Source organism: Morus notabilis, unplaced genomic scaffold (genome assembly GCF_000414095.1).
Source record: "Morus notabilis unplaced genomic scaffold, ASM41409v2 Scaffold286, whole genome shotgun sequence".
In the NCBI taxonomy this organism is placed as follows: Eukaryota; Viridiplantae; Streptophyta; class Magnoliopsida; order Rosales; family Moraceae; genus Morus; species Morus notabilis.
In genome coordinates this window covers 184,333-194,745 of record NW_010365008.1, presented here as the reverse complement: position 1 = coordinate 194,745, position 10,413 = coordinate 184,333, and the positions used below count along the sequence as shown (strand labels likewise).

Sequence of the window (10,413 nt, the reverse complement as noted above, 5' to 3'; positions counted from 1 at the left end):
AAAAGAAAGTGGAGCTATTTAGGTACCAAAATGTCATGATATTCTTCACCAAATTCCACTCGTCCATTAAACTTGAACTGTATCCCTGAAAAGAGAGAGAGAGAGAGAGAAAAGTAGAGAGAAAAGAGAGAGAGAGAAAAGTAGAGAGAAAAGTAAAGAGAAAACCCATAATTGCCTTGAACTCATCGACTTAGGCTTGCAAAAGCGTGAGAAGATGAAGACACCGATCTTCATTATTTTACAATTATCAGCTGTGCTTCTGAGCATCTGCCAATTGCATGTGGCAGCAGATGGAAGACAATCACAGCAGAAAAGGACTTACATAATCCACATGGACAAGTCCAACAAGCCAGCAACCTTCGACAACCATTTCAACTGGTACGACTCCTCTTTGAAATCGGTCTCCGACTCGGCAGACATGCTCTACACCTATAACAACGTCATCCACGGCTTCTCCACAAGCCTTACCGAGAAAGAAGCACAGTTTCTTAAACAGCAGCCAGGTGTTCTCTCTGTTTTACAAGAAAACAGGTACGAGCTTCATACAACTCGGACGCCGGAGTTCCTCGGACTAGGAAGGAGCGACGCGCTCTTCCCCGCGTCCGATAAACTGAGCGAGGTGATCGTTGGAGTGTTGGACACTGGCGTCTGGCCCGAGAGCAAGAGCTACGACGATGCAGGCCTCAGGCGGGTGCCGAGTAGCTGGAAAGGCGAGTGCGAGGTGGGCAAGAACTTCAACTCATCGAGTTGCAACATGAAACTGATTGGCGCGAGGTATTTCTCAGCAGGGTATGAAGAAGCATTTGGACCAATTGACGAGAAAGTGGAATCAAAATCGCCGAGAGATGACGACGGGCATGGAACTCACACCTCAACCACCGCAGCTGGGTCTACGGTCGTGGAGGCTAGCCTCTTTGGCTTTGCTTCCGGGACGGCACGTGGGATGGCTACGACAGCCAGAGTAGCCACATACAAGGTGTGCTGGCTTGGTGGATGTTTCGGCTCCGATATATTAGCAGGGATAGATAAGGCTATAGACGATGGTGTTGATGTTCTATCCCTGTCCATTGGGGGAGGTCTAAATGATTACTACAGAGACACCGTTGCCATTGGAACCTTTGCAGCTGTGGCTCATGGAATTGTTGTATCAGTCTCAGCAGGAAATGGCGGACCAGGCTCTGGCAGCTTATCAAATGTTGCGCCTTGGTTGACCACTGTTGGTGCCGGAACATTAGACCGTGATTTCCCGGCTTATGTTAGTCTTGGGAATGGACAGAAATACAAAGGCGTCTCGCTCTACAGTGGAAAGCCTTTATCTGAGGAGCTAGTTCAAATTGTTTATGGTCGTACAGCAAATAACTCGACAAATGGGAATCTATGCCTGCCTGGCAGTTTGGATTCTGCAAAGGTCACAGGGAAATTAGTCGTATGTGATCGAGGGGGAAACCCGAGGGCCCAGAAGGGTCAAGTGGTAAAAGATGCTGGTGGTGTTGGGATGATCTTGTCCAACACAGAATCTTATGGAGAAGAACTAGTGGCTGATGCACATCTCCTGCCCGCAGTAACTGTTGGGCAAAGGACTGGAAATTTGATAAAGACTTATCTCCGTTCAGATGCTAATCCAACAGCCACAATCACTCAAGGCAGCACACAGTTAGGAATTCAACCCTCACCAGTGGTAGCTGCTTTTAGTTCTAGAGGGCCAAATCCAATTACTCCAGAGATACTCAAGCCGGACCTGATAGCGCCAGGGGTAAACATACTAGCTGGGTGGACCGGTAGAGCAGGACCAACTGGTTTAGACACAGACAACCGGCGTGTGAGCTTCAACATTGTCTCAGGTACATCAATGTCTTGCCCTCACGTGAGTGGACTGGCAGCCCTCCTCAAAGCTGCCCACCCGGAATGGAGCCCTGCAGCTATTAGGTCGGCGCTCATGACTACTGCCTATTCGACATATAAGGGCGGTAAAACCATCTCAGATATTTCTACTGGAAGTTCTGCAACACCATTTGACTATGGAGCCGGACACGTGGATCCAGTGGCGGCCCTTGAACCTGGCCTTGTCTACGATGCTACTGTTCAAGACTACATAAGCTTCTTCTGTGCCTTGAATTATAGTGCATCTCAGATAAAGACAGTAACCAAGGGAGATTATACGTGTGACCACACGAAAAAGTACAGCCTTGGAGATTTTAACTACCCATCTTTTGCTGTTCCTCTGGAAACAGCATCAAGCAGTGAGGGTGGTGCGGATGCATCAAGCACCGTGAAGTACACAAGAACTTTGACAAATGTTGGTGAACCGGCAACATATAAGGTCTCAATATCGTCAGATCCCTCAGTTAAAATTTCAGTCCAACCAGAATCATTGAGTTTCAGTGAGGCATATGAGAAGAAGACATACACAGTGACATTCACTGCTAATTCTCAGCCATCAGGTACGACCAGCTTCGCTCGTCTGGAATGGTCAGACGGGAAACATGCTGTCAGCAGTCCTATTGCTTTTAGCTGGACATAGTCAAAAGGGAATGGAAGTGGTATGATGACTCTACACAGATGATATCCAACATAATCAACCCTAAGTCGTAGTATGTTAATTCTACTTGTCTTGTTTGTCCTGTGTGCCAGCAGCTGAGCAATAAAGTCAGCTGGTAGATTTATTATTGTACGATTGAAACAAAAAAATCTGAGAAAAAGAAAAAAAAAGAACAATAATTGTACAGGTACATGTTTAATATTAGAATTGATCTCCAAGATGTATTTCAAATATATCCAGATAAGTATTTCCTTTTGAACGCAGGAATGAGGGAAAATAGTTTTTCTTATTTTCTCATAAATGTACAGCCGAAAACTATAAATAGACCAACCCTAGACTCTTATCTTTATCCCTTTAACAAATATCCCACAAATATAGGAATTGATAAGTACTCCTAAATGATAAGTATTCCTAATAGATAACAACCGGTTTAAACTTAAAAAACATAACAGAAAAATCCTATCTTTCTACACTCCCCCTCAAGTTGGAGCATAGATATCAAATATGCCCAACTTGCTTGTTAACAAATCAAACTTTGACCTAAACAGACTCTTGGTTAGGACATCAGCTAACTGTTGCTCAGTGGTAACAAAAGGCATGCAGATAACTCCACTTTCCAACTTTTCTTTGATAAAATGCCTATCAATCTTGACATGCTTCGTACAATCATGTTGAACCAGGTTGTTGGCTATGCTTATTGCTGACTTTGTTATCACAAAACAATTTCATGGGAGCTTCTAACTTCAGTTTCAGTTTTTCAAGCACTCTTTTTAGCCATAATAGTTCACATATTCCATTAGCCATAGCTCTAAACTCTGCTTCTGCACTGCTTCGGGCTACTACATTTTGCTTCTTACTTCTCTAAGTAACAAGATTGCCCCAAAGAAACATACAGTAGCCTGATGTTGATCTTCTGTCTGTGATAGATCATGCCCAGTCCGCATCTGTGAATGCTTCTACACTCCTCTGGTCATTTTTTTTGAACAAAAGGCCTCTTCCAGGTGACCCTTTTAGATACCTTAGGATCCGATAGACAGCTTCAAGATGTTCCTCGTATGGTGAATGCATAAACTGACTAACTACGCTAACTACAAACGCAATATCATGTCTTGTATGAGAAAGATAAATCAGCTTTCCTACAAGACGTTGGTACCGCCCCTTCTTAGTTGGCACTCCCTCTGTTTTTTCTCCTCACTTTTGGTTTGGATCCATAGGTGTGTCACTTGGTCTACATCCACTCATCCCAGTTTCTTCCAGTAGGTCCAGAATATACTTCCTTTGAGATACACAGATCCCCTTCTTCGATCTAGCAACTTCCATTCCCAGAAAATACCGTAAGGGTCCCAAATCGTTCATTTCAAACTATGTTGCAAGACATTTATTTAAACTGGTGATTTCCGTCTCATTGCTACCGGTAATAATTATATCATCAACATAGACAATCAAAACTGCTAATTTACCACCACTAGTGTGCTTCACGAACATAGTGTGATCTGTTTGTCCTTGAGTATAGCCTAGTTGCTTAATAAATCTGGTGAACCTTTCAAACCACGCCCTTGGAGATTGTTTTAAGCCCATATAGAGACCTTCGGAGTTTGCAGACATTCCTTCCAAAGCTTTCTTCAAATCCCGGTGGAGCATCCATAAACACTTCTTGCTCTAACTCCCCGTTAAGAAATGCATTCTTAACATCTAATTGGTATAGAGGCCAATCTAAATTTGCAGCTATACAGAGTAGGACCTGAACTGTGTTTAGCTTTGCAACGGGAGCAAATGTCTCTTGATAGTCAATCCCATAGGTTTGTGTAAACCCCTTAGCCGCCAATCTTGCCTTGTAACGCTCCACAGTTCCATCAGAGTTAAACTTCACAGTAAAGACCCATTTGCAGCCTACTGGTGTCTTTCCTTCAGGTAAACTTACTTTCTCCCATGTGCCATTCTTCTCTAGGGCCTCCATCTCCTCAAAAACAGCCTTCTTCCATTCCAGAACACTTAGAGCTTCCTGTACATTCTTAGGTACATCCACACTTGACAATTGTGAGATAAACAAGGAGTAGGAAGGTGACAAATTTTTGTAAGACACATGGTTTGAAATAGGATGTTCAGTACATTGCCTAACACCTTTTCTAAGAGCAATGGGGATGTTTTCAGGTACAACAGTTTTAGGAGAAGATGACAGTTCAGAAGTGTTACCTGGATTTAAAGGCTCCATGATATTAGGATCTGGACTCGGATTGGACTCTTGACCTTGTAAGGATCCGATGTCATCTTTACTTTGAATCTTTCTTTTTCTCGAGTAGACAAGCCCAAATAATTTATTCCTTTTGTCATCATCTATTCTAGTAGTAACAACTTCATTGCTAGGCACTAGGGCAGGCTGTTTAATTGTAACAGTGATGCTGTCATTTTTAATAATATTGCTGTCATTTTCAATTTCAAACAGTGAGTCTTCATAGGTATTCTCCCCCTGAAGAGGAACATTAAAGGAACTCTGGGATTCGAAAAATGTTACATCCATAGTGACAAAAAAAATTTTAGTTTTAGGATCAAAACAGCGGTAACCTTTTTGTGTTGGTGCATAACCAAGAAAAACACACTTTAATGCATGTGGATCCAATTTATCACGATTATGATTATGTACATCCACAAAGGCCACACATCCAAATATTTTAAGAGGTAAATCAAAAACGATTCGTGATGTAGGGAAGATCTCTTTAAACTTTCCCAGAGGTGCTTTAAAGTTTAAAACTCTTGAAGGCATTCTATTAATTAAATAGGTGGCAGTGAGAATAGCTTCACCCCATAGGTATTTAGGAACCTTAGTTGTAAACATTAAGGTCCTAGCAACTTCTAGGAGATGCTTATTTTTTCGTTCTGCCACTCCATTTTGCTGTGGAGTATCTATACAAGAGCTGTGATGAATAATCCCTTTTTCGGAAAAAAAATGTCCCCAAAATTTTACTGAAATACTCTCTTCCATTGTCACTCCTAAACACTTGAATTTTTTCTTGAAATTGTGTTTCCACCATGTTGCAAAAATTTTTGAAAACTTGCTCAGTTTCTGATTTTTCTTTAAGTAGACAAACCCAAGAAACACGAGTATGATCATCAATTAGAGTTAGAAACCATTTTTTTCCAAAAATTGTTGGGATCCTATACGGTCCCCAAATGTCACTATGAATAAGTGCAAAGGGTTTAGATGACTTATATGGCTGGGCAGGAAAAGATGCACGGTGATGCTTAGCAATTTGACAAATATCACATTGAAAAGATAATGCAGTTTTATTTTTGAATAAATTAGGAAATAAGTACTTCAAATATTGAAAGTTGGGATGGCCTAACCTATAGTGCCATAATATTATTTCATCATTCCTAGAGATAGATAATGATTCAAGACTAGAAAACTGAGCTTGTCCGCATGAGTCACTTCCATCCGCAAAGTAATAGAGTCCACCATTTTCCTTAGCACTGCCAATCATCCTCCCCAAGTCCATTTCCTGAAATTCACAGTGAGTTGAAAGGAATTTAGCATAACACTTTAGGTCACGAGTTAATTTACTAATGGATAACAAATTACACGAGAGATTAGGAACATGAAGAACATTATGGAGAATAAGGGATTTCGAAATAGTTATTGATCCTTTTCCAGCGATGGCTGAAAGAGAACCATCGGCTATTTTAATTTTCTGATTCCCTGCACACGGACTATAGGTAGAAAACAGTTTAGAACATCCCGTCATGGGATCAGTTGCCCCCGAGTCAATGATCCATGGACAATCCAAAATAGGGGACACACTCAAGGTAAGAGCTTGACGATAATTACCTTTTTGGACTAAAGAACAGGAGGATGACACATTGTTTCAAAATTGTGTGGATTGTAAAAGTTTGTACAGTTGTTCTAATTGTTCCTTACTGAACAAAGGAGTTTCTGAGGTTCCCCCAAGTGTGTTTTTCTCCTCAGTACCTGCCTGAAACGCTCTTGAGTCACAGTTGGGCTGCCCGAATGATTTTGGTTTCCAGTTTGATGGCTTTCCATGTAGTTCCCAGCATGTGTCTCTCGTATGTCGCGGTTTATGGCAATGATCACACCATATTTTTTCTCCCCTTCTGTTTTGTCCACCCGGTTGTGTGGACTGACTGTTTCTTGCTGCTAGAGCAGAAGCTTCTGTGTCTGATTGTTTATTGCCTTCTCCCATCATCGTCTTCCTCCGCATCTCTTCTCTTCGAACTTCAGAAAACACTTCACGGAGAGATGGCAGGGGTCTTCTGCCAAGAATACGACCTCTAACTTCATCTAGGTTCTTGTTTAATCCTCCCAAGAACATATACACTCTATCATTCTCCATTCTCTTCAAATATCTCACACTATCCTTCGCACAGTCCCATTCCTCATCATAGCACAAGTCTAGTTCCTGCCACAAAGCTGTCTTCTCATTGTAATATTCCATCACATCTCGATCGCCCTATTTAGACAGCCATAGTTTTGTTTTTAATTCAAAAATCTGAGATGAATTCTCCACATCTGAGTAGGTCTCCCGAACAGCATCCCAAACCGCTTTTTCTGTTGGTAAAAATAAAAAAACTTTTCCAATGGCTGATTCCATGGAATTAACGAGCCACGCAATCACCAAAGAATTCTCAGATCTCCATGTCTTAAAGGCTGGATCATCATCTCTAAGTTTCTTCGTTTCTCCCGTTAGATGGCCGAGTTTACCCTTGCCGTCAATCATCAGTTTAATCGACTGTGCCCATTCCAAATAATTTTTACCGTTCACATTGAACGGTTAATTGAAGAGATGGATTCTCTAATCCATGTATGGTTATGGCAGAATTTGTTGAGGTACTGCCATCAGTGGTTCCTGAGGACGCAGAGTTATATGCCCCTGTCATGGCCGTTTTAGCCATTAAAAATTCCCACGGAAGAGCCTAGGCTCTGATACCATGAATGAACGCAGGAATGAGGGAAAATAGTTTTTCTTATTTTCTCATAAATATACAACCGAAAACTATAAATAGACCAACCCTAGACTCTTATCTTTATCCCTTTAACTAATATCCCACCAATATAGGAATTGATAAGTACTCCTAAATGATAAGTATTCCTAATAGATAACAACCGGTTTAAACTTAAGAAACATAACAGAAAAATCCTATCTTTCTACACCTTTTCTTGTTTTCATCGCAAAAAATCATTAATAAATAATCAGATGCATGACCCTGGTTCACTACATGAACATGATCTTAAGTTTCAATAAGCTATTGTAAGCTCTGCTCAGCAATCAGAAAGAAAAGGAAAAGGCAAAAGGAGAGAGAAAGAAACATTAATCATATCATCCTATTCCTGTAAACTCAAACATGATGCAAATATTAAGGTGCTAATCAGCTGAGAACACTTTGGAAACGAACAAACGAAAAGTAATTAAAAGCTGAATTATCACTCAGAATCCTGTATAGACTGACAAACGGGGAGGTAATATGTATCAAGTTGCCAATATTTGTGTTTCACGCCTTCCCAAACTTCTTCTCCCAAACAATTCTTGACAGGCAGGGGGATTAATTGAGTCGAGTACCCTAAATTCTCGAGTTCGAGGGACACTAACTGACAGTAAACAACATGAAAGAAAGGATTACCACCACAAAGGCCATTGAAAAATGAGTAGATTCCCTCAGGTTTCAGCAGCGCAGGAAGATATTGATGGAACTCCCTTAGGTCCTCATAATACTCACCATAGGTGTCAAAGAAAATACCTGAAACATAAAGCAAAAATACGTCAAAAAGAGCTATTACTACAACAAAACAAAAGAGCAAGTACTAATCTCGAGTTTGACCCACCGTCATACAACTCAAGTTGCGGTAGTACGTCTTGCCAACGGCCAAATATTATCTTCACATTATCCTTCTCTGCCCAACCGGTTCGAATCATACGTTCGTAAACCTCCGGATGAGCCTCGACAATGGTGTGTGAAGCCGGTGCATATTGCTGAATGGCTGTATCCACAAGTCCCATTCCAAATCCAATGTTGAGTATGTGACCGCCTCCTGAGCAAACAGCTTTAGCATGAGCCTCCATCAACGGTTTCTCCCAAGCCATCATAACAGCCTTGCTCTCTGCGTCCATAAGCTTATCCTCACTGAAGCTAACCCTATCCTCCAAGTAATCCCCATTGCAATCACCTATCTTATTATCTTTCCTTGCAATGGTTCCCAATACCAACTCAGCTTGAATCCCTATTCAAGTACGAAATTCTATCAAGAATAGTACACGGATTCAAACTAATTTTCAGGAATAGGTATAATTGAAAAACCATACATAATTACAAGAAATGATTGGGGAAGAAACTTTAAGCAAATTTATACAAACAGTCATTGGAGTGAAAGTCAAGAGAATCATTTTCATCTATTGTTATCAAATGTGGCATCATTCACAAGTCACAAAAATTGTGGTAATAGAAATCCAAAATAAATTAATTTTGTTCTCCAACAGTAATCTTAGAACAAAAATAAAGATATATATAAAAAAATGAGGGAGAGTGAGAAGGTACCGGCGTTGAGAAGGATATCGAAGGCCTCCTGGTGGCCGGCGTCCATGGCGAAATCTCCGGCGGAGAGATTGGAAGGAGAGAGGGCGTTCCAGGGAGCACCAGCTTCGAGAAGCTTCTTGACGACGTCGGCGTGGCCGTGCTTGGCGGCGTGCATGAGCGGAGTGAGGCCTTCGCCATCGAAGTGCGAAACGTCAGCGCCGGACTCGATTAAAGCTTTCACTTTTCCGGCGTCGCCGTTCTTCGCCGCCTCGCATAGTTGGTCGCCAACGTCCATGTTTGTGCAAGCTTGGTGCTTTGATTTGCTAACAGTGAAAGTGGGAAATGTGTAAAACCCTGTTTAAGCATTCACGGGGGTATAAAAAGGGAAATATTATAATCGCCACCAGTAATTAAAAAATATCTAAACTAGGCTCAATCCATCTCTTTTTCATTTACCCCCAAAAATTCTGTCTAAAAAAAAATGCTTATAACCTGCAGATTAAAATGAAATTTTGAAAGTTTAAGGGGTTATTTTTTTGGAGTGTAATTTGAGTGTAATTTTTTAGTTAAATTTAAGTTATAACTTGAGTTGAAGTTAAAACTTGAATAAAATTAAGTAAAATGTTAAAACTTAAGTTGTCTTTTTTTAAGTTTTTTAGACAAAAGAACATGCCTTAAGCGACTTAGATGGTAGGCGTTTCTCACTGCCTAAATGTGTAAAATAATATTGCAATCATTTCATCATTATTAAAATATGGGTGATTCTATTTACAACAAAAAAAATCCTTAAATAAAATGACAAAAAAAGATAATAAAATTAATTATATAATTAATTTTATTACAAAAGAAAACTAATAGAGTATATTTTTTCTCCTCACAAACTGCATATCATATTCTAAATTAATCCATTGCAAATAATTTTCACGTTTTTAATGACTATTCTAAAAAATTACATGGAGGTAGTTCAATTTTATGAAGATTTGTGTTTATATTTGTTTTCTAATCAATCTTTTAAACAAATCATTTCACTTTTTTCCATTTTATATAATGTCACGGTCTTTTTTTTTTTTAATGCTGACTCGAATATAATACATTCAGTTTACATTTTTTTATTTTTCATTTTTATTTTTTGTTTTTTGTTTCACTATTGGACTTAAAAAAACTTTTTTTTTTTTTGCTAAAGTTTAAAAAAAAAAGATATAAATAAAATATAATATTAAAGTGATAAATTTATTTATGTGGGGCGTGTAATTAGAAAGTGTGTAAAGAGTAATATTGGACTTAAAAAAACTTTTTTTTTTTTTGCTAAAGTTTAAAAAAAAAGATATAAATAAAATATAATATTAAAGTGA

At 39.7% G+C, this 10,413-nt stretch overlaps 2 protein-coding genes across 3 annotated transcripts; one reads left to right on the top strand and one right to left on the bottom strand.

Moving 5' to 3' along the window:
• LOC21393557 (subtilisin-like protease SBT1.7) lies at window positions 1-2,840 on the top strand. Its single transcript, XM_010107176.2, has one exon. It carries the CDS (start codon window positions 215-217, stop codon window positions 2,519-2,521), a length of 2,307 nt encoding a protein of 768 aa, XP_010105478.1. The 5' UTR covers window positions 1-214; the 3' UTR covers window positions 2,522-2,840.
• A 3,034-nt stretch (window positions 2,841-5,874) lies between these two features.
• Window positions 5,875-9,402, bottom strand: LOC21393556 (protein arginine N-methyltransferase 2). 2 transcript variants are annotated; one of them, XM_024171607.1, is made up of 4 exons: window positions 9,083-9,402; window positions 8,373-8,768; window positions 8,171-8,287; window positions 5,875-6,036 (listed from the first exon to the last, which is right to left on the bottom strand). In XM_024171607.1, exons 1-4 carry the CDS (start codon window positions 9,354-9,356, stop codon window positions 6,002-6,004), a joined length of 822 nt encoding a protein of 273 aa, XP_024027375.1. In that variant the 5' UTR covers window positions 9,357-9,402; the 3' UTR covers window positions 5,875-6,001. The 2 variants fall into 2 exon arrangements, with proteins under 2 accessions (XP_024027375.1, XP_010105477.1); XM_010107175.2 differs by lacking the exon at window positions 5,875-6,036 and having other exon boundaries at window positions 7,939-8,287.
• Between the last annotated feature and the right edge of the window lie 1,011 nt (window positions 9,403-10,413).